This window comes from Alosa sapidissima, chromosome 10 (assembly GCF_018492685.1).
Source record: "Alosa sapidissima isolate fAloSap1 chromosome 10, fAloSap1.pri, whole genome shotgun sequence".
NCBI classification, from domain to species: domain Eukaryota; kingdom Metazoa; phylum Chordata; class Actinopteri; order Clupeiformes; family Clupeidae; genus Alosa; species Alosa sapidissima.
In genome coordinates, this window is record NC_055966.1 from 6,512,786 (window position 1) to 6,530,838 (window position 18,053).

An 18,053-nucleotide genomic window follows, 5' to 3' on the forward strand; every position below is an offset into this window, starting at 1 on the left:
CCCTCCATGCTCAGACACATACCTGCACCAGTCAGTCCTCACTTAAACCCCCTGTGGACAAGTGGTGGGCAACAGGCTCATAAGGTTCACTTTGTACAACAGGTATTCATTCTCACGGTGATTGGGCTCGACCACATCCAGGTACAAAACCCTTTTCCAATCTTTCCTTTCCTCTACCATTACCTCTTTAAGGTCAGACAGTGCAGTACATTCAGGACTAACACTTGGCATTCATGTAGGAGTACTCCCAGAAGAGGACCAGACAACTAAGTGACTTTAGGAGGAATGAAATCCACTTGGTTTATGAGGGCAGTTTTGTGATGTTTTCAGAACAACTACTTCAGGTAGGGGAGATTTCAAGCTGTTCATAGCTTTTGTTTATTATTTGAAACGCATAACCTAGACTGCTTCTTTGGTTTTTACATGATAACATTTGATTTTATACATTTGTCTACTTTTTCTTTCGAAAAGGTTACTAGGCTACTTGGTATTGGACCCAAATCGATCCTATCTTATCCATATATGTCATAATTATCTGGGTCCTTTAAAAATACCAGTGTGAGTCCTTGAAGTTTCAGACTTCCATTTTAATTAGTGATAACTAGTGCACTTTCATAATGAAAAAGAATGCTTGCACATTTGTAGGCTATAGCCTTGCCTACATAGCGGACTACAAATTCTGGCGTCTCAGTCATAAGATGTATAAATCAGTAAGAATGAAACAGCTACGTTTGAAGTGTCAATGCACGATTTCAGGCGTAACCGGGAGCTGAGAAGGAACATACATACGCGGGGTCCACAGAAGGCGAGAGGGAGAAAAAAACTTTGAATGCGTCCGGTGGGAGGCAGGGAACATCTGTGCGTGTGTTCGAGTGTGAGGGAAAGTGTTTTCCTCCAGCCCAGCACAGGTTGAATACTCGCAGAGAGCCACTTTTTGCGCCCCTCACTCAACTCTTTTTGACAGTATTTTTTGTTGCTGAACTGTGGTAAGTGGCATCATTTGCTTACTCCTTTCTATGATTGCTGGTCTGTTAATGATAACTGAACTATTTTTTTTAATGGATGACTGTACCTAACCTACATTATTGGTATAACAACCAACACTCACCTGTGTCGTCGTGTAGACGCAGGAGACGGCTAGTGGTTTGGCATGACAGCAGAGAAGTTTCTCCCTCAGTGACATAATGAAAAGACATTACAGGGACGGTTGTTTACAAATATTCCTCTTCCTAAAGCAACACCGAATTTTGCTGAAGTACTGTCTGTCGTTATCATAAAACGACAGGAAACGGGATATATTTGTAGCATACCGGTATGTAAATGAATGTTTTTTTTAGTATTGTGGTTTTGCACGAAGTTCTATCGCAATTGACAGTAACCTACATCAATTCCAGATTCAAAGGCTGTAGGAGTTGTTTGACATTTTAACATTCCTGAGACATTTCCCACGTTTGTTCTTAATTTGTTCTTAAGTGTGTGACATCTGTCACTCAGGTAGGCCTACTTCTGAGCACAGACTATAATACTTGCCTGTTTACAAAGATGTTGAGCTAAGCTTAATGGTGTGTCCTGACTCCTGCATCACCTGTCAACCGTCTCCTGGGGATAATGTATACAGAAACATAGCTTGCTCACTCCATATACAATAATATTTCAATCACTAATGTTGTAATATTGCTACTAACTAGGTTTCCATCCCTTTATTGTATTGAAGACTGTCTGTGCAGGAGTCTACCTTAATGAGGGTGTTTTTCATCTCTCACTTCTATTTGAGATGCATACACCTACAGCAAACAGAACATGGAAATGGCATGACAGGCATTTTGGATAGGGTGTGTTGAAATATGGAACATGGTGACATGCAAGACAGCAGGGAGTATTTATAATGACTCCAAGGACAGGGGTCAACTCTCTGATTGGTCACTGTCTTACACTGCCTGTCTTTGTGTGGTTTCCGAATGCCCTTACCACATGTTCGTTCCCACGATAACTGCACGGTTATTGCTGTGGTCTTGTTTGTCTCAGTGGCCTTCGCATCGTCTGACTGAAATGAGGACCGTGGTCCTTGGCCTCTTCTGCCTGTTGGCCTGGCCTGGGGCCTATGGACAGGTCCGACAGAAGCAGCGGCCACGCCCACTCTCCTCCAAAGGCCAGCGGGACGCCGACCTGCAGACCAACTCGCTGGGTAAGAGAGGAGAAATCAGACACCCGAGTCAAGTACTGGGGTGGGTGGAATAATGGAATAGCTGGACTGTTTCCATGCATGTTTGGTGTGTGTGTCTGTGTCTGTCTGTGTGTGTGTGTGTGTGTGTGTGTGTGTGTGTGTGTGTGTCAGGGTTGTGCACAATTCGAATTGCAATTCTGCTTCCTGTTTGCTACCTCAATTGAAATGCAAGTGAAATTCAAGAATTTAATTGGAATCAATTCAATTCTGGAATTTTGCACAAGCCTGGTGTGTGTGTGTGTGTGTGTTTGGGTGTGTGTTTGGGAAGTGAGGAATCCCAGGGGTCAGGGGGAGGGGGTTTGTGTTTCACGTCCAGCTGAGGGATTTGTGTCTGTTTCCGCTGATAGAGATGATCAAGTCCTCCGTGTTGACAGTGTTCAAATATATCCAGTGCAGCGGATAAGTGTGCCAAGGCTTAATGTATTCGCTCCAGAGACAGTTCTCTTTATGTGTGTGCCAAGTCCCACGGTGGCTACCGTACAGCATACCCTGTTGCTTAGATTATGGAGAACTGCCCTCCTAAAGCCTACTGCAGCTGTATGATACCAGGCAGACACAAGCCATTTAAGTAAGCATCCAGCCTTATTTTAAATACAGTACTACTGACCTACAACAATGACAACGACTGTTTAAATTACAGTATATCTTTATGTCAGCACATGGCATCATTATATGCTATATGCTTAAAACAGTGATGTGTTTTTAAAACAGTGGAGTTTTCCTGTTGAAAAATCATGGTTGTTGAGGCAGCTATGTGTAATCTCAGAGGATGCTAATCTTATTTCAACTGGTCTTACCTCAGAGAGCCAGTGCAAAGGGAAGCCCCTGGACTTCGTCTTCGTGATTGACAGCTCGCGCAGCGTTCGGCCGGACGACTACGAGAAGGTCAAGACGTTCATCCTCAACGTGCTGAGCGTGCTGGACGTGGGCGCGGACGCCACGCGCGTCGGTCTGCTGCAGTACGGCAGCGTGGTGCAGAGTGAGTTCTCGCTCGGCGCCTTCACCCGGCGGGCTGACGTGGAGCGCGCGGTGCACGCCATGGCCCACCTGGCCTCGGGCACCATGACGGGGCTGGCGCTGCGCTACACCACCGAGGAGGCCTTCTCCGAGGAGCAGGGCGCCCGGCCCAAGGCCATGCAGGTGCCGCGCGTGGCCATGGTGGTGACGGACGGCCGGCCGCAGGACACGGTGGAGGAGGCTGCGGCCGAAGCGCGGCAGGCGGGCATCGAGATTTTCGCGGTGGGCGTGGGCAGGGTCGACATGGCAACGCTGAGGGCGATTGGCAGCGAGCCCCACGCGGACCACGTCTTCCTGGTTGCCAATTTCAGTCAGATTGAAACACTCACTTCAGTGTTCCAGGACAAGCTCTGTGCAGGTGAGATGGGGGTTAAAGCATTTTAGAATGTTTAGGAATTTATAGTAGGCTACTGTGTTTTCTGTGTCATGGTGTTTATTAACATCTGTGGCAGACCATTGAGACCTTTGGTATAATCTTTGAGACATTTTACATGTGTTTGCAAACCATACAAATGCATACTGTTTATGGCGTGTTGACAAAATGCATACATGGTGTGTATGTTTGTGTCTGTCTGTATGTGTGTCTGTCTGCCTGTCTGTCTATCTTTCCATCCTTCTCTGTGTGTGTGTGTGTGTGTGTGTGTGTGTGTCTGTTCTTCTCTCTCTCTCTCTGTGTGTGTGTGTGTGTGTGTCATTTGAGATACAGATCTGTGTTTGGTAGTGGACCACCAGTGCGAGCACATCTGCATCAGTGCGCCCACCTCCTACATGTGCAAATGCAGGAAGGGCTACATCCTGAACTCCGATGGCAAAACGTGCCGTGGTGAGTCCTGATCACAAATAAGACCTAAATCAAATCTGAAGTCGCACCACAAGCGTAACTCCATGTGTGCTTTGGAAAGATAAAACCTGAACTCTACCCAAGAAGTAGGAGTAGAAGACCCTTAAAACAGCTGGTTCATGGCCATTTTTTCCCATTACAGTCACACAGAACTGCAGTTTTATTGGAATAAGATGGAATAGCCAGCTGGCAAAGTTTATGATTTCTTGATATTTAATTCAACTGTACTTTTGATTTAAAATTATTTCACTGTTTATACACTTGGTTCTCTGAAACCATTGGGGCTGCCATGTTCAACTATGATAAAAAAAAATATGATGTGTAAATCAATGAACTTTTAAAACATGAGATAGAAGAAAGAGAGATGGAGATTGTTACTTCTGCAGGAGAGAGTCCCTTTCGTAACGGTAGCCCTTTTGGTGTCCACCTGTCTTAGAGGAGGACACATGCGCTGAGGTGGATCATGGGTGCCAACACATCTGTGCCAATCTTCCTGAGGGCTACGAGTGTCGATGCCGAGAGGGCTACGAGCTCGACGAGGACCGCAAGACATGTCACAGTGAGACTCCTCTTTTATTACACTGCCTGTCATCTACTGTACAGCCATCTCCTTTGGGTTGCTTTTTTTTATTTGATTGCGTTGCCATTTCTCAAGAGCTGACATAACTCTTTGTCAGCGGTGATGGCGGATAGGTCTGCTCCATGGCAGAGTTGTGTGGGCTTCATAAAGGAAGGTGTCAAGTGAAGTGTTCCCCCACATTCTCCCAAATGAACCATGAAGTGTAAATAATAGCTTAGGTTGTGCTGGAACTAGGGGCTGTTGATACACTTAAGTTAATACCTTCACATTTTCTCGGTTGCATTTTGAGAGGGTATTGATACCTTTGGAAATTTTAAGCCTGTCAGTTTAACCATTGGTTTTTGCTGAAGTAAAATATTTTAAAGGTGCTCTAAGCGATGTTACGCAGTTTTTAAGTGTTTTAAACATTTTTTTTGATACAGCAAACATCTCCTCATAATCCGCTAGCTGCCTGTCTCCTGAATACACTGTATAAAAACGTGGTGTCTGTAGACAGCCCAGGCGAAAAATGGCAACCAAAACAGCCTGGTGCATCCTGGACCATGAAACATAAACTTTTTCAGCCATTCACTGATGAGATGCGCGTTCAGGAGAGTTTCAGTTGCACGGGAGGGATGGGGAGGGAGGGGCGAGCTAGCTCTCTGTTTTGTTTGAACGTCAACAGAAGTGAGTGAAGTCACCCAACATCGCTTAGAGCACCTTTAACTACCATTTTAAATAAATCTTTTTTATTAATTTGGAATGCATCAGTGCACACCTGTTCAAGACATTTTTATTGTTGTGCTCTTCCTTATTTATTGTGCTTTTGCAAAGTTGTCATAGAAACAAGTTCATGTGTACTGTCCTACTAGCTATGCCAGGAAGCATAGTAAGCTGTCTTTTTTTCAGTCAACAATAAATATGAGAGCAGTCAAATGAGACACTCTGGTTAACCTTTTAAAGGAATTGATTTCTGTGACCTGGGGAACCATGGCTGTGAACACGACTGCATCAGTACTGCCGACTCCTACATCTGCAGATGCAAGAAGGGCTACATCCTCAACCTGGATGGCAAGACATGCAGCAGTAAGCACCGTAGTCATCTAATCTGTTTGCACAGCACTTTGTTTAAATTATGTTTCCTGCTATATCCTAATGATTCCAGAAATATGCTGCAATTCTGTTTGAGCCATAGAGCAGGTACAATGGGTGTTGCCAGACATCACTGAAATGGATCAGCTGGTGCATTGCACATCACTGAAAGTATCATAATGCAACCTCCCTTTATGACTGTTGGCTCAAAAAGAAAAGACCAGCAAGCTGCAGTTAGATCATCCATACTCCTCCTGCATCTTTGGCTCAGTCAGTACTTCCTGTGCGCTGTGCCGAGTTATGAAATTATAGCTGGTCTCTGGGCCCCTCTGCCTACTCTTTGGCACCGAGACGGGGAGCCTCGTGTGGCCACACAGCCGTGTTGAAATCCACCTGGCCAACACGGCATCACTCTCTCCTCCCAGCCCTCTCCCACACATGCAGTCATGCACTGGAACAATGTATCTGAACACCAAAGGGAGGGAAGGGGGGTTGTGTTATGATCTGGGCTCGGCTGGACTCTTGGAAGACACCAGTATTCCCTCAGTGATGAGTCATGGTTATGTGTCAGCTCTGTCATTTCTGCTACTGTTATCAGGGTGCCTTAGACACTAGGCTTTCATCATGAACAGAATATTAATCTAGTATGAATGTCACATTGTTAGTAGTAAAACATTGACAAATTCATAAACTCTCTTTGAAGGAGATAAAAGTGGCAGTTGTTGAAATCTTATTTTATACCTGAAAGAATAATATGTTACTTTGTATGTTCAGGGAGTGAATAGCAGATGGATTTTCCTTATGCATCTTATTGTTATACCTTCAGAAATTGACCACTGTGGTCAGGGCGATCACGGCTGTGAACATGAGTGTGTAGACACAGAGGACTCGTTTGTGTGTCGTTGTCGGGCTGGCTACACACTCAGACCAGATGGCAAAACCTGCAAAAGTAAGTGTTTCTTTGGCTGTAGATTTGAATTAAACCACCTCAGGTTTTGAATCAGAACCAAGGCATCTTGTGTGAATATTTTAGGAGCTGTGAGCTAAATGGACAAATCTCTTTTTGAGTGTGCGCTTTCCTAAATAGACAAACTTACATCTCTTTTCTAGTGTTTGTTTTCCTAAATTGACAAGCTTTTATCTTTTTTGGAGTGTGTGTGTTTTCATAATTAAATCAGAATATGCACTGTGCTCTTGTTTGCTACACAGAAACTGACCGCTGTGCTCAGGGTGGCCACGGCTGTGAACATGAGTGTGTAAACACAGAGGACTCGTTTGTGTGTCGCTGTCGAAAAGGCTACACGCTGAGACCTGATGGCAAAACTTGCAAAAGTAAGACAGTTTCCCACAGAAACCCAAGGCAGATTACAGTGAAATCATTACATTAGCTCCATTTTACAGTTATATCATCGACATACTAAATAGTGGCTACTTTGTATGACCTAACACATGCTGCTATTGCCAATTCTCCTCACTGCAGAAATCGACCGCTGTGGTGAGGGCGATCACGGCTGTGAACATGAGTGTGTCAACACCGATGACTCATTTGTGTGTCGCTGTCGGCAAGGCTACACACTGACACCTGATGGCAAAACCTGCAAAAGTAAGTTTGTGTGCCACTGATCTGTTTCAAATTACATTGTTTGCACAGTTCCTTTACTTGGAAGCAGCTGAAGAATCACTTGAGTTATCCTTAAATCTGGATATTAGTGTTGCAAAAAAATCCATTAATGCTTTATTTACATTCCTCACAGTCTCACACTCATTTTAATACCGTATCTCTGAAATAATTATGTCACGTAATGTACCGGTAAGTGATGTTATGTCAGGAAAAGATGTCAATAATTTCGCCTCCTGTACTAGCATAGAGTGCCAGAGTACTGGAAATGAGGCTTGCCTAAGAGGATTCACTGACGGCTTCCCCTTATGTCGTTTTGTTTTGCTGCTGGTATTTGTGTTATGTAATTTGTGAACGAATGCCATTGGCGCCGTTAATTCCTGTCCTCATGAGAGAGTTTATTACCCCCAGGATTAGATGGAATATATGGGCCAGCTAGAGCCAACTAGGCAGGCACACACACACACACTGTCTCTCACTCTCTCTCTCTCTCTATCTATCTCTCTTTCACACACACACACACACACACACACACACACACACACACTACTCACTAAGAGCAAATCGTGTTTACATTCTTCTTTAAAAATGTATGATTTGTGCAGGAAGTGATGTAAGAAGAAAGCTGATGTGGCTAGTGTGTTAGTGGGAGATCCAACAGCACAGACATGACTGTCATGTCTGACTGCATAGTGAGATCAATCCCTTTCACATTGATTTTCCTAATTGCTTTCCTTTGTCCTTATGTGACTGCACAACACTGTGTCACTCCGATTCACAGAATTCCAAAGCAGAATACCATTTCTATATCCACTTTTTAATTGCTAAATGATATCGCTGTATTTCTCTGATCTGTAGATATAACACACTTTCTTCTAATGCTAGTACTGTATTATTTTGTTTATTGTGTTATCTTCTGACACTATATGTAAGTATTTGTCCTCAAAATACTAAGAAATTTAGAGTAATAATGCCATTTTTTCTGAAAGGAGGCATTTTTTCAGGCGGCATCCTATATAAAGAAAAAAGAGTGTGTATTATGTATTCATTGACGTAATGTTTACCTGAGACGTCAGTGCTTAGGACTCCACCTTCAGCATGGATGACCCATTGCACAGATGCTGCCATGCTTTCATAACGGTACAGATGCGTAATACCTGTGACAGCAGACACACTGGGACCTGATTTCACCCTTGGGCAGAGGAATACCACGGATTGTTGTCTTAACTGTAGACCAGTGGTTGATGCTGTTTGACTACTGGACTTTGAGTCAGCTAGTGGAATTGTTAATTACACATGTTCAATGGGATACATATAGGCATCAATCCAATCTGAGGAGTTATCACTGATACTGGTGTTTGAATGAAAATGCTTTTTTCCCCTTTACTTATAGAAGCTATTTTAATCCTGATGACAATGGTGTAGTTTTATCTTGTGCGTATTCTTATGACCAGGCCTGGACATCTGTCAGACTGTGGACCATGGCTGTGAGCATCAATGTGTCAGCACGGCTGGATCTGATTCTTATGTCTGCATCTGCTTTGAGGGCTACACACTGGCTGAGAATGGCAAGAACTGTAAAAGTATGACGTTTTCAGGTCCCATAATACTATGTTGTGTGTGATAGAGTGCTGTTGAGTATCTGAAGTGCTGTTGATTAACCTAACTGATTTAACTTCCATTTAGAATGTATGTCACAATTGATGGTATTCTCTTGCCTTCTGACGGCTATACTTTAATGTCAAAATGTACTAAGTATATCACTAAAAGTAATAATCGATGAAATATCAAAGAAGTTTTTCACTCTTTGTCCCAGAGTCTGATTGTGGAGATGGGGTCATGGACTTAGTGTTTGTGATTGATGGCTCTAAGAGTTTGGGGACAGCCAACTTTGAGCGTGTGAAGAGGTGGGTCAACGACATCGTGGAGACCCTGGCTGTGTCCAGAGGTGGCACTCGGGTGGGCCTGATCCAGTACTCCACCAAGGTGCGCACCGAGTTCACCCTGGGCCAGCACGAGCGCACCCAGGCCATCCAGCAGGCCGTCGCCAGCATGCAGTACATGGGCCGGGGCTCCATGACGGGCTCGGCGCTCAGGCACATGTTTGAGCGCAGCTTCTCCGCGGCCGAGGGAGGCCGGCACGGAGTCCCGCGCGTCAGTATCGTCTTCACCGACGGCCGCTCGCAGGACGATGTGTCTGGATGGGCCACCGAAGCCAAACAAGCGGGTACCTATGTCAACATTCACTGGAGGTTCTTACGGCCTTTGAATTGAACATGTTTGATGTGTGTTTCTGTTGTGCAGTGTGCTCTTAATGTTGAGTTTTATGTCATTTGTATGTGCAATGTCAGACATGGGGTTAACTGCTTGGATTCTCCTCTACAGGTGTACGTATATACGCCGTGGGTGTTGGGAAAGCAATAGAGGACGAGCTCAGAGAGATAGCCTCAGAGCCAGATGAGAAGCATCTCTACTACGCTGAGGACTTGAATCGCATGGAAGACATCACTGACAAACTCAAGGCTGAGATTTGTCAAGGTAGCCTGACATCCATTCTTTGTCGTAGGCCTACTGTGTATAACACTGTGGCTAAAAAGTTTTGGGGAAATGGAAAGGCTTTCATGAAGTACTTTACGGTACCACATAGAGATGTCCAAAGCTGCTGGGCAATACTAGCCTAGAAATCTAGACGCACCCTAGCGGCAGCAAATTACATTTGCTTCCAGGGCTAGTCTAGCAACTCTCCGTTGGCTTGTGAGCTCAAAAAATTAAACTTCTATCAGGCCAATCAAATCGTGTATAGAGTCGTTAGGCGGGCTTAACATAATGATTGATGGCAGAGTTGCAACGGTTTGGCTTGAATTCCTTGCTACTTGAAAACAAAGAAGATGGATGTTGCTGTTGGCCAACAGTGTGACATGAGTTAAGCTTTTATTAAGTTGGCAAAAGTTTGAACTAGCCAACTAGCTCTGCTGGTGGGAAAACGCATGGGACTCTGTCCTATTGCGTGCAGAGGGAATTTGAAAGACAACCGATTATCCCGCCCTTCGGACTGAGCACTGCGAACGGTGAGTGCCCACTACATTTTAATGGGGGTCTGGCTCATCAGGCTAGGGCAGTACTTGTCCCTCTCTTAGTATGGGGAAATGCCTGCTGTGCTATCTGTTTCTGACTGAGCTCAAACTCAGTGCACCAGTTCCTCTCTTCAAGGTCTTGGACATGAAAGTGACCTTGGAAGGGAAGTATTTTTCTATAAGATTTACACAGCCTTGTGTAAATCTTATAGACTTGTTGTTACACAAGGTTAAGTGTTGCAAAATGTCATTACAGCACTCTGGAAGACAGATAGCACATGTAAAGCTCTCGTGGAAAGAATGATTGATGCAGATCACTCTGTTTTATCGATATACATGTTTATTCTGTACATCAGGTGATTTGGAATTTTTATTTGAATCTTGGGATCATCTTTGAGCTCTGCCAAGTTCAACCTTTGTACATACTTACAGTTATGAGTCATGACTGAGTGTACTAACCTCACAATGACTAATGGCATTATAAATGCTAACCATCTGTGGCAGACACCGACCTTCAGAGACCATGGCTTTCTATCGAAAGCTGAATCAACAGCCATTTTGCTCAGGAACACAGATGGCAAATGGCATGCCCCTGTTAGGCCTAAGTGACTTCATTTTACTGGTGTATCTATGCCCCCTACTGGCCAAACCTAAGAATTGTACACATGACTCACAAATGTGTTAATGGTTGAACCATGTTCATCTTTGTGTGCTCTTTTCTAGGTAAACTGGCTCCTACAGACCAGTGCGAGTGCAACAGTTTGGTAGCCTTCCAGAACCAGGCTGCAGAACAAATCCAGAAACTGACCCAGAAACATATCCTTTCAGATCCCAGTACAATAGACTGTCAGTTTAAAATACACTCGTCATCGTACAGCCTTTTTCCCTTAACTGGCGAATACTGGAAGCTGTGACGAGGAAGATTGAAAGCCTGGAGAACTACAGAAGGCACAAGTGAGAAAGAGACCAATGCACTATGGAGGCATTGACCTACCGTTTGTTCAGAAAGTGGGGTGGGTTGGGGGGATATATTGAAGGGTTCCATTAAGTTGCATTTAAGCTAGATCAGATGTACTACACTGAATGATGGGCTATTTTGTATTTAAACTCTTTGAGACATTTAAATTATATTGCCTTATATACAGTTTCAAGGCTACTACACAAGTATCCTTTGGGAGTAGAGAATTTGTTCCTTTAAAACACAAGCTCTTACCTACATCATCCGTGTGTTGCACACTTGGTCGCAAATCCTGAATTCGCACAACTTGAATACTGTATGAATAAACTATTTATCTTGCAACTCTTACAATAGCTGCACACTTAGGATCTGTAATTAATCAGACAAACCAGATAACTTTTGTCAATATTGGAACTTATTAAAGATATTTTTTAAATTACAAATGTGTACCATTGTACATCATGTCAAGTAAAACAATCATGGGGAAAGTAATTGCATTTCTTAGAGCCTTAAACCATAGACATGCACCATTATTTTCTATACACCTTAGGCTATAAAACTATTCCTAAAGACATGTGAAAAGACTGTTAGACCTACTGAATTGTGAAGTTGACCAATATGTAAAAGCCTGGCTTCAGAAATGAAAAGTCCTACCATGTTTACAAACCTAATTTAATGTACTTGGAAATGTCCATTCAGATATGGACCTGGGTGGTTAATGATGCTTTTTTCAGGGTCAACATTTTGGTTTACGTGGTTGGCTCAAACACTGCTGACTTTTGTTCATAGTCAAACCTCAGTTCAGTCGTAAAACAATATCACAGATTCAAAAATGTTGCAGTGCCTATCTTATCAGATCAAAACTGAGGCTCTTGCAGTGTATATACACAGTATGTAATTCTTTCAAAGTGACCAGAGGCACATTAGAAAAATATGTCTTCAATTCAAAGAGAAGAACTTTTTTTGTAATATTTTTTTATTACAACTTTGGGTGTGGGCTGTACAGTTACTTCTCGCCCGGCTGCTGCTGGTCGGGCATGCTCCTGATGATGTCGGAATCGCCTGTGAAAAAAGCACATCATGAGTAACAGAAAACACCAGACCACACACCAAAGTTCAGCTAGCTGTCGCAACCTTGGTTCAGCTAGCTGTCGTTCACATCAGACCTCCGTGCTCATTTTTAAAGAGCTTTATTCCATTTATAAACTATTTGCTAAATGTATTTGCTCTCAAAACAAGATTGTCTGCCTACTACCATATGGTTATTATTTTAATTGTGATAGCCTTATAATTATTAAACATAGGACTAGGTACTCATTGTTTGCTTATTTTATTAGACGTTTGATGAATAGCCTACTGTAGTTGATTTGAAGTGGAGAGGCAAGTTTTCAAAGGTGTTTTCAACTATGATATAAAAGGTACATCATAGTATGTGCATCTTTGTAATGGAAAGCGCTTTTTTTTATGACGTTGCGTGTCGAGACAAGGAAGCACTCACAAAGATTAACAATCCAGCTAGGCATAGAGAACGACTGGCTAAATATTGCTTAAATCTGGTTAGCATTATAACCAAGTTGCGCTAATTTGTTCAATTCTGCAGGAAACACTGCGGCCCAGTTACGTGATTCTCTTCTCCACTCAAGTCAAAGCTGTGTGTAATGGACAGAAAATGACACAGAAAATGTCACCAACAAAGCAGGGGTGAGAACAGAAAAGACCGTGGAGGTCTGATCTGCATATTCTCATGTTGGGTTTTTTTATCTCGCGAAGTACTAGCCCTGTGCAGACCATGGAGTGGTCAGACAGACGAGAATGATTCGCGGTGAGAATGATCAGCACTGTCACACTTTTGTCACAATCAGCCAGGACTGTGTATAAATGCCAGAGTTTTAAGCGTGCACGCGCACACACACACACACACACACACACCTCACAGAAAGCTAGAGGACTACGAGGAGTAATTTAGGAGGCCTACACTCTTGCAGGAACACCACATGATCCAGTGCAAAAGAGTGCAGTGAGACTATTTGATAGATTGCAGCCGAAGAAACTAATGGGGGAGTGTGAGAAAGAAATAACTCAAAGGACTGCGGCAAGAAACATGTTTCACACCAACAGGTTGGTGGATTTTAATGCAAGGAACATTCACAGGAGAGGGACCTAGGAATCGAGGGACCGAGGAATCCACCCTAAGGGAAATGTCGATCTGAGTTTTTTTTTGTGGAGGAAAGGATCCTGCAGGACTGGGACTGAAACATGCATTCTAAACAAACCTCTAGAACAGTCCGCTGAATGAGACAAAGTCTATTGGACTCGACTCTCGGATTCCCATTTCAAAGCATGGACTGATTGTCCCAGAAAACACGTCATACAAACACCCAGTAGTGCACCACCTTCATCAAAATAGACTGAAAACAGACCAAAATATACTGAAAACGGACCATGTCTTGTTTGATTTAACATCTAGGGCCCTCATTTAGATGGCAGGAAAAATCTTGTCAACAAGCAAAGTTCTTGTGTGTGAACTAAAGCTACTGTGAGACCACGTGGGAGTACTTAGTCCACTCATCGATGTTTGTGCTAAGGTCTAGCTCATGGAGTTATTAGCAAATTAAATGTGCTTGGTTATTAAATTAGCTTTAGCTAGACTTAAGACCTTGCACTTTACCTATAAGTAAAATTAGGGCCCCCAGTGTGTTGCTGTACTCACCTGGATCAATGATGGCCAGTGTGCACACCCTGAAGTATTTACCACAAGCTGTGCCGAGCTCTATGTTGTTCCCGCTGTAGTGATGGACTCCCGTCTTGGCCAGCATGGCGTAATACTCAATTTCGGATTTCCTGCAGGAAAACCATGATTAATAGAACATAACACAAAACCACTGCAATTCCTAAGCTCAAAAAACAACTGCAAAGGGAATAGAAAGAAACAGTAATGGTAGTCTTATCAAAATGACATCACTCATCATTTGATATGATCAAAGAGTGAAATCTGAACACTTAACCACAACCTTTACCACCCCTTACAAAGAGTTCCAAACAGGACTGAGTACTGCACCCCACAGTGTCTTATACAATAATTTATGTCCAAAATACGTTATGTTACCTCAGAGCGGGGGTGTTGTTGGCCAGGATGACCAGCTTGGCTTTTCCCTGGCGAATCATCTTGAGCGTCTGTCTGTAGCCCAAGACGTACTTGCCGCTCTTCATCACCAGTTGGAGCCGGGAGTTGATGGACTCCAGGGACTTTTTCTGAACCACCACACAATAGTCCAAGGTCAGACATCATAACTCAAAACACAACAGTCTCATACATTCGGATGACTGCAACACCCACACAAACGAACATCATTCCCTGTTGTCTGCCTGCTAAATTGGATTGAACCAGGTATATTATGTGTGCTGGTTAAAGTAGTTTTCTCTGCAAGCTGTCTGCACTGTAATGGTTTTGAATACGTGGTACCTGAATGCTTAACTTCTCGCTATTTATTTGAAAACGAACTAAAAACAACCGAGTTGTGTGATTCTCTTCTCCACTCAAAAGTCAAGGCTGTGTGTATACATACGATGACATCAGTATTTTTAATTAAATGTCACCAACAAGGCAGGGGTGAGAACAGAAAAGACCGTAGAGGTCTGATCTGCATATTCTCGTGTTGGTTTTTTATCTTGCGAAGTACCAGCCCTGTGCAGACCATGGAGAGGTCAGACAAGCGAGAATGATTCGCGGTGAGAACGATTAGCGTTGTCACACTTTTGTCATCAGTGGATTCTCATACAGTTTGGTTATAAAAGCAACATGTGCATTTAGATCAAAGATCCTTGACTACTGACCGCTCCGCTTCAACCCTCTCTGTTTAGACGTTAGCTCACATTTTCGGCATGTTTCCCATACGTACAGGAAGTAAAGTTAGCCCAATAAGAACTAACGTTAGCACACAGTTAGCCAGCCACTGCTGAACTATCGCCCGACAATGTAAATTCAACTACGAGTTATCAACACATAACACTGCGTTAAAATAAGACATTTGTAATAACTTGTGGCGTTTTTACGACAACATGAAGATAGAAAATACGTTATCTTCGCCATGTGTTGGGTCTATTCACTACCACGTGAAAAACCGTGCACGTAAGCTAAGTTGGCTAACTGGCTAGTTAGCAAGCTATGGGAGTGCAGTTCACTCACCGTTTTCTTTGCGGCAACCATTTTTGCTGTTGAATCCCTTTCGACCCACCTAAGCAAAATAGATAAGGGTTAATTTCAGCAATTCAAATAGTGAGTGTGACACGTGAAAAGTCTCAAATGGTAATAATATTCCCACTTTAACACACAACACTATTTACCGGTTGTGTGCTCCGATGTGGCCTAGGCTAGAAAGAGAGATTGTCCCAGGATGCAACGCTTTAATGTCGTCACCAGCGCGAATTTCAACTCGATTCAAAGTAACTTTATTGACACGACACGATGACCTTTCATAAAGGCCTTTGTTGACTGAAAATATCGATGAAGATGTAGCCTAGGCTACAAGGGAAAACTAGAGCAATAAACGAAGGTTACATTTTCTTTGACGTAATGAGATACTACTCTAATTCATAATATCATTTTAGTATACAACATTCAAGCTTTGTGATTTGGTTTGGTCTGGTTTTAATAAATATGCTGCTTTCAATAAATAGGCCTATGCTCAAAGTTCCTGATGGTCAAGATAATTATGTTTATGTTTTTGGTTCTTTGCAGACTCTTTTGTCCTAAGCAAAATTATATAACATTACGAATGAATACTTATGTAACATAATTAATTATTGGTTCTTGCCAAATTAACCATCAGGACTCAAGCATATCCAGGGGCTGCTGTATCACCCTTGTTCAATGGGTAGCATTAGTGGCAGGCCATCTATATTTAGCAGGAATTAATTAAGCCATATTTTACCTCCTATACTACATTGTAACATTTCGTAAAAAAATCCATTATGTACAATTGGGTGGCATGTTTTTTTCCCTCCTAAAATCAAGCATGTTCTTTTTCTCGTTTTGGTGGCAAACATGTTTGCTAATTAGGGTGTAAATGGTGCGATGGTTCAGTAGTGGAATATTTCATTAAAAAGACAATTTGACTTTTAGTCAAGACATAGTGCTCATAAGGAATGCCTGTAGATGGATGTTCAGAATACCGCAAAATACCTCCTAGATTACTGTTCACACAATTGCTCAGAATACAGCAAAATACCTCTCTAGATTACTGTTCACACAATTGCTTCGGTACTTACTGGGGACACATTTTTTTTTCAATTTTGAAAGACTTTGCAGCACAAGTACTTCAAATATTTTTCTGTGTAATTAGGCCTTGGCTGTATTTTCGCACTCAAGATGAATGGGCAAAATAATAAGCCTGTATAACATTTGAATGCAAGAATGATTTGTGCACAAGGATACAGTAAATCCACATGATAGATTTGAGGTCTGGTGTTCAGTTTCCTTACTCCTAATTCCTTAAAATATGTAAGGTATAAGACGTGTAAATAATAACATATTTGGAATTAAGAATACATTGCTTGAGCTGTCCCCTCACCAAATAACATGCACACACTCTCATATGTATCATCATATAAGAGCCCATTCTTACAAGACCTCTGGATATCCACTCATCCACTAGTGAACTAAGTGAATAACAATGTGATTACAAGGATACAAGGATACAAGGAAGTTTATTGTCACATGCATATAGTTACTGGAAGTAAGAAATGCAGTGAAATTATGTCTGGTGTCAGCCTATTTGTGCATTTGTGCATTAATGGGGGGGGGGTAAAAAGTGCAGTAGAAGAGGGGTTTAGTAGATTAAGTGGCAAGGGCTGCATAAAAAAGGTGGGGGAGGATTTGGATTGGGTGGGGGGCACCAACAAGGAGCACCCAAGAGCAATTATTCCATGGGCGTAGATTTAGGGTGGGACGCTAAGGACTAGTCCTAATCAAAATTTTAAGATGACAAAATTGTCCCCACCAATATTTTAGCGAACTTATTTGTACTGCTGATCATTCCGACAGCCAGCACGACAATACAAGAAACGTCAGGGTTATCTGACACGCAGGCTACACGCATGGAGAATGCCAATGCACAGGCTACTTTGCAGTGGCAGTCAAGCGAGCAGGTGTGTCAACGACAACGGTAAGTTACCAGGGCTGTCTGTCTGCCAATACATACCCCATAAAAGGCCAAAGTAAAACATTTTGATATTGAATTTGACTGACAGAGCTTTCAATTCGGCAGTCGTGGCCTAGGCTACTGGTTAGCGCTTCGGACTTGTAACCGGAGGGTTGCCAATTCGAACCCCGACCCCTCATTGCTACCCAAGCGCTGCTGTTGTTGCAGGTAGCTCACTGCGCCGGGATTAGTGTGTGCTTCACCTCACTGTGTGCTGAGTGTTTCACTAATTCACGGATTGGGATAAATGCAGAGATTAAAATATACTTATACTTACAATTAACCACATTATAATCAATAGGCTAAAATCATAATTGTGTATCAAATTCTATGATTGCCACTGATGTGAATGATCTCACAAATCACACAAACCAAATCAAGTTTTAAAAAAATCGCAAAAGTATCGAAATTGAGATTCTTCACTTAGTATTGGTATTGAAACACTAATGTTGGTATTGTGACAACAGGAG

At 42.7% G+C, this 18,053-nt stretch overlaps 2 protein-coding genes across 3 annotated transcripts; one reads left to right on the forward strand and one right to left on the reverse strand.

Moving 5' to 3' along the window:
• Positions 1 to 252: 252 nt before the first annotated feature.
• Positions 253 to 11,905, forward strand: LOC121720582 (matrilin-2-like). 2 transcript variants are annotated; one of them, XM_042106850.1, is made up of 15 exons: positions 254 to 344; positions 757 to 986; positions 2,026 to 2,185; positions 3,027 to 3,599; positions 3,948 to 4,064; positions 4,519 to 4,641; positions 5,605 to 5,727; positions 6,560 to 6,682; positions 6,943 to 7,065; positions 7,214 to 7,336; positions 8,806 to 8,934; positions 9,168 to 9,578; positions 9,737 to 9,889; positions 11,149 to 11,241; positions 11,328 to 11,905. In XM_042106850.1, exons 3-15 carry the CDS (start codon positions 2,050 to 2,052, stop codon positions 11,381 to 11,383), a joined length of 2,283 nt encoding a protein of 760 aa, XP_041962784.1. In that variant the 5' UTR covers positions 254 to 344; positions 757 to 986; positions 2,026 to 2,049; the 3' UTR covers positions 11,384 to 11,905. The 2 variants fall into 2 exon arrangements, with proteins under 2 accessions (XP_041962785.1, XP_041962784.1); XM_042106851.1 differs by lacking the exons at positions 6,943 to 7,065; positions 7,214 to 7,336 and having other exon boundaries at positions 253 to 344.
• A 136-nt stretch (positions 11,906 to 12,041) lies between these two features.
• LOC121720585 (60S ribosomal protein L30) lies at positions 12,042 to 15,810 on the reverse strand. The gene is made up of 5 exons (XM_042106855.1): positions 15,728 to 15,810; positions 15,570 to 15,618; positions 14,490 to 14,635; positions 14,094 to 14,224; positions 12,042 to 12,445 (listed from the first exon to the last, which is right to left on the reverse strand). The coding sequence occupies exons 2-5, from the start codon at positions 15,588 to 15,590 to the stop codon at positions 12,390 to 12,392; spliced, it is 354 nt and encodes a 117-aa protein (XP_041962789.1). The 5' UTR covers positions 15,591 to 15,618; positions 15,728 to 15,810; the 3' UTR covers positions 12,042 to 12,389.
• Positions 15,811 to 18,053: the final 2,243 nt, after the last annotated feature.

What these genes read in the sequence shown, in the direction of transcription:
- LOC121720585 (XM_042106855.1), bottom strand. Translation starts at nt 15,590, where the DNA reads ATGGTTGCCGCAAAGAAAACG. An exon ending in AACAACACCCCCGCTCTGAG is followed by an intron (nt 14,225 to 14,489) that starts GTAACATAACGT and finishes GTTTTCCTGCAG; the next exon opens with GAAATCCGAAATTGAGTATT. An exon ending in ACTGGCCATCATTGATCCAG is followed by an intron (nt 12,446 to 14,093) that starts GTGAGTACAGCA and finishes CTTTTTTCACAG; the next exon opens with GCGATTCCGACATCATCAGG.
- LOC121720582 (XM_042106850.1), top strand. Translation starts at nt 2,050, where the DNA reads ATGAGGACCGTGGTCCTTGGCCTCTTCTGCCTGTTGGCCTGGCCTGGG. An exon ending in AGATGGCAAAACCTGCAAAA is followed by an intron (nt 6,683 to 6,942) that starts GTAAGTGTTTCT and finishes TTTGCTACACAG; the next exon opens with AAACTGACCGCTGTGCTCAG. An exon ending in CACCGAAGCCAAACAAGCGG is followed by an intron (nt 9,579 to 9,736) that starts GTACCTATGTCA and finishes TCTCCTCTACAG; the next exon opens with GTGTACGTATATACGCCGTG.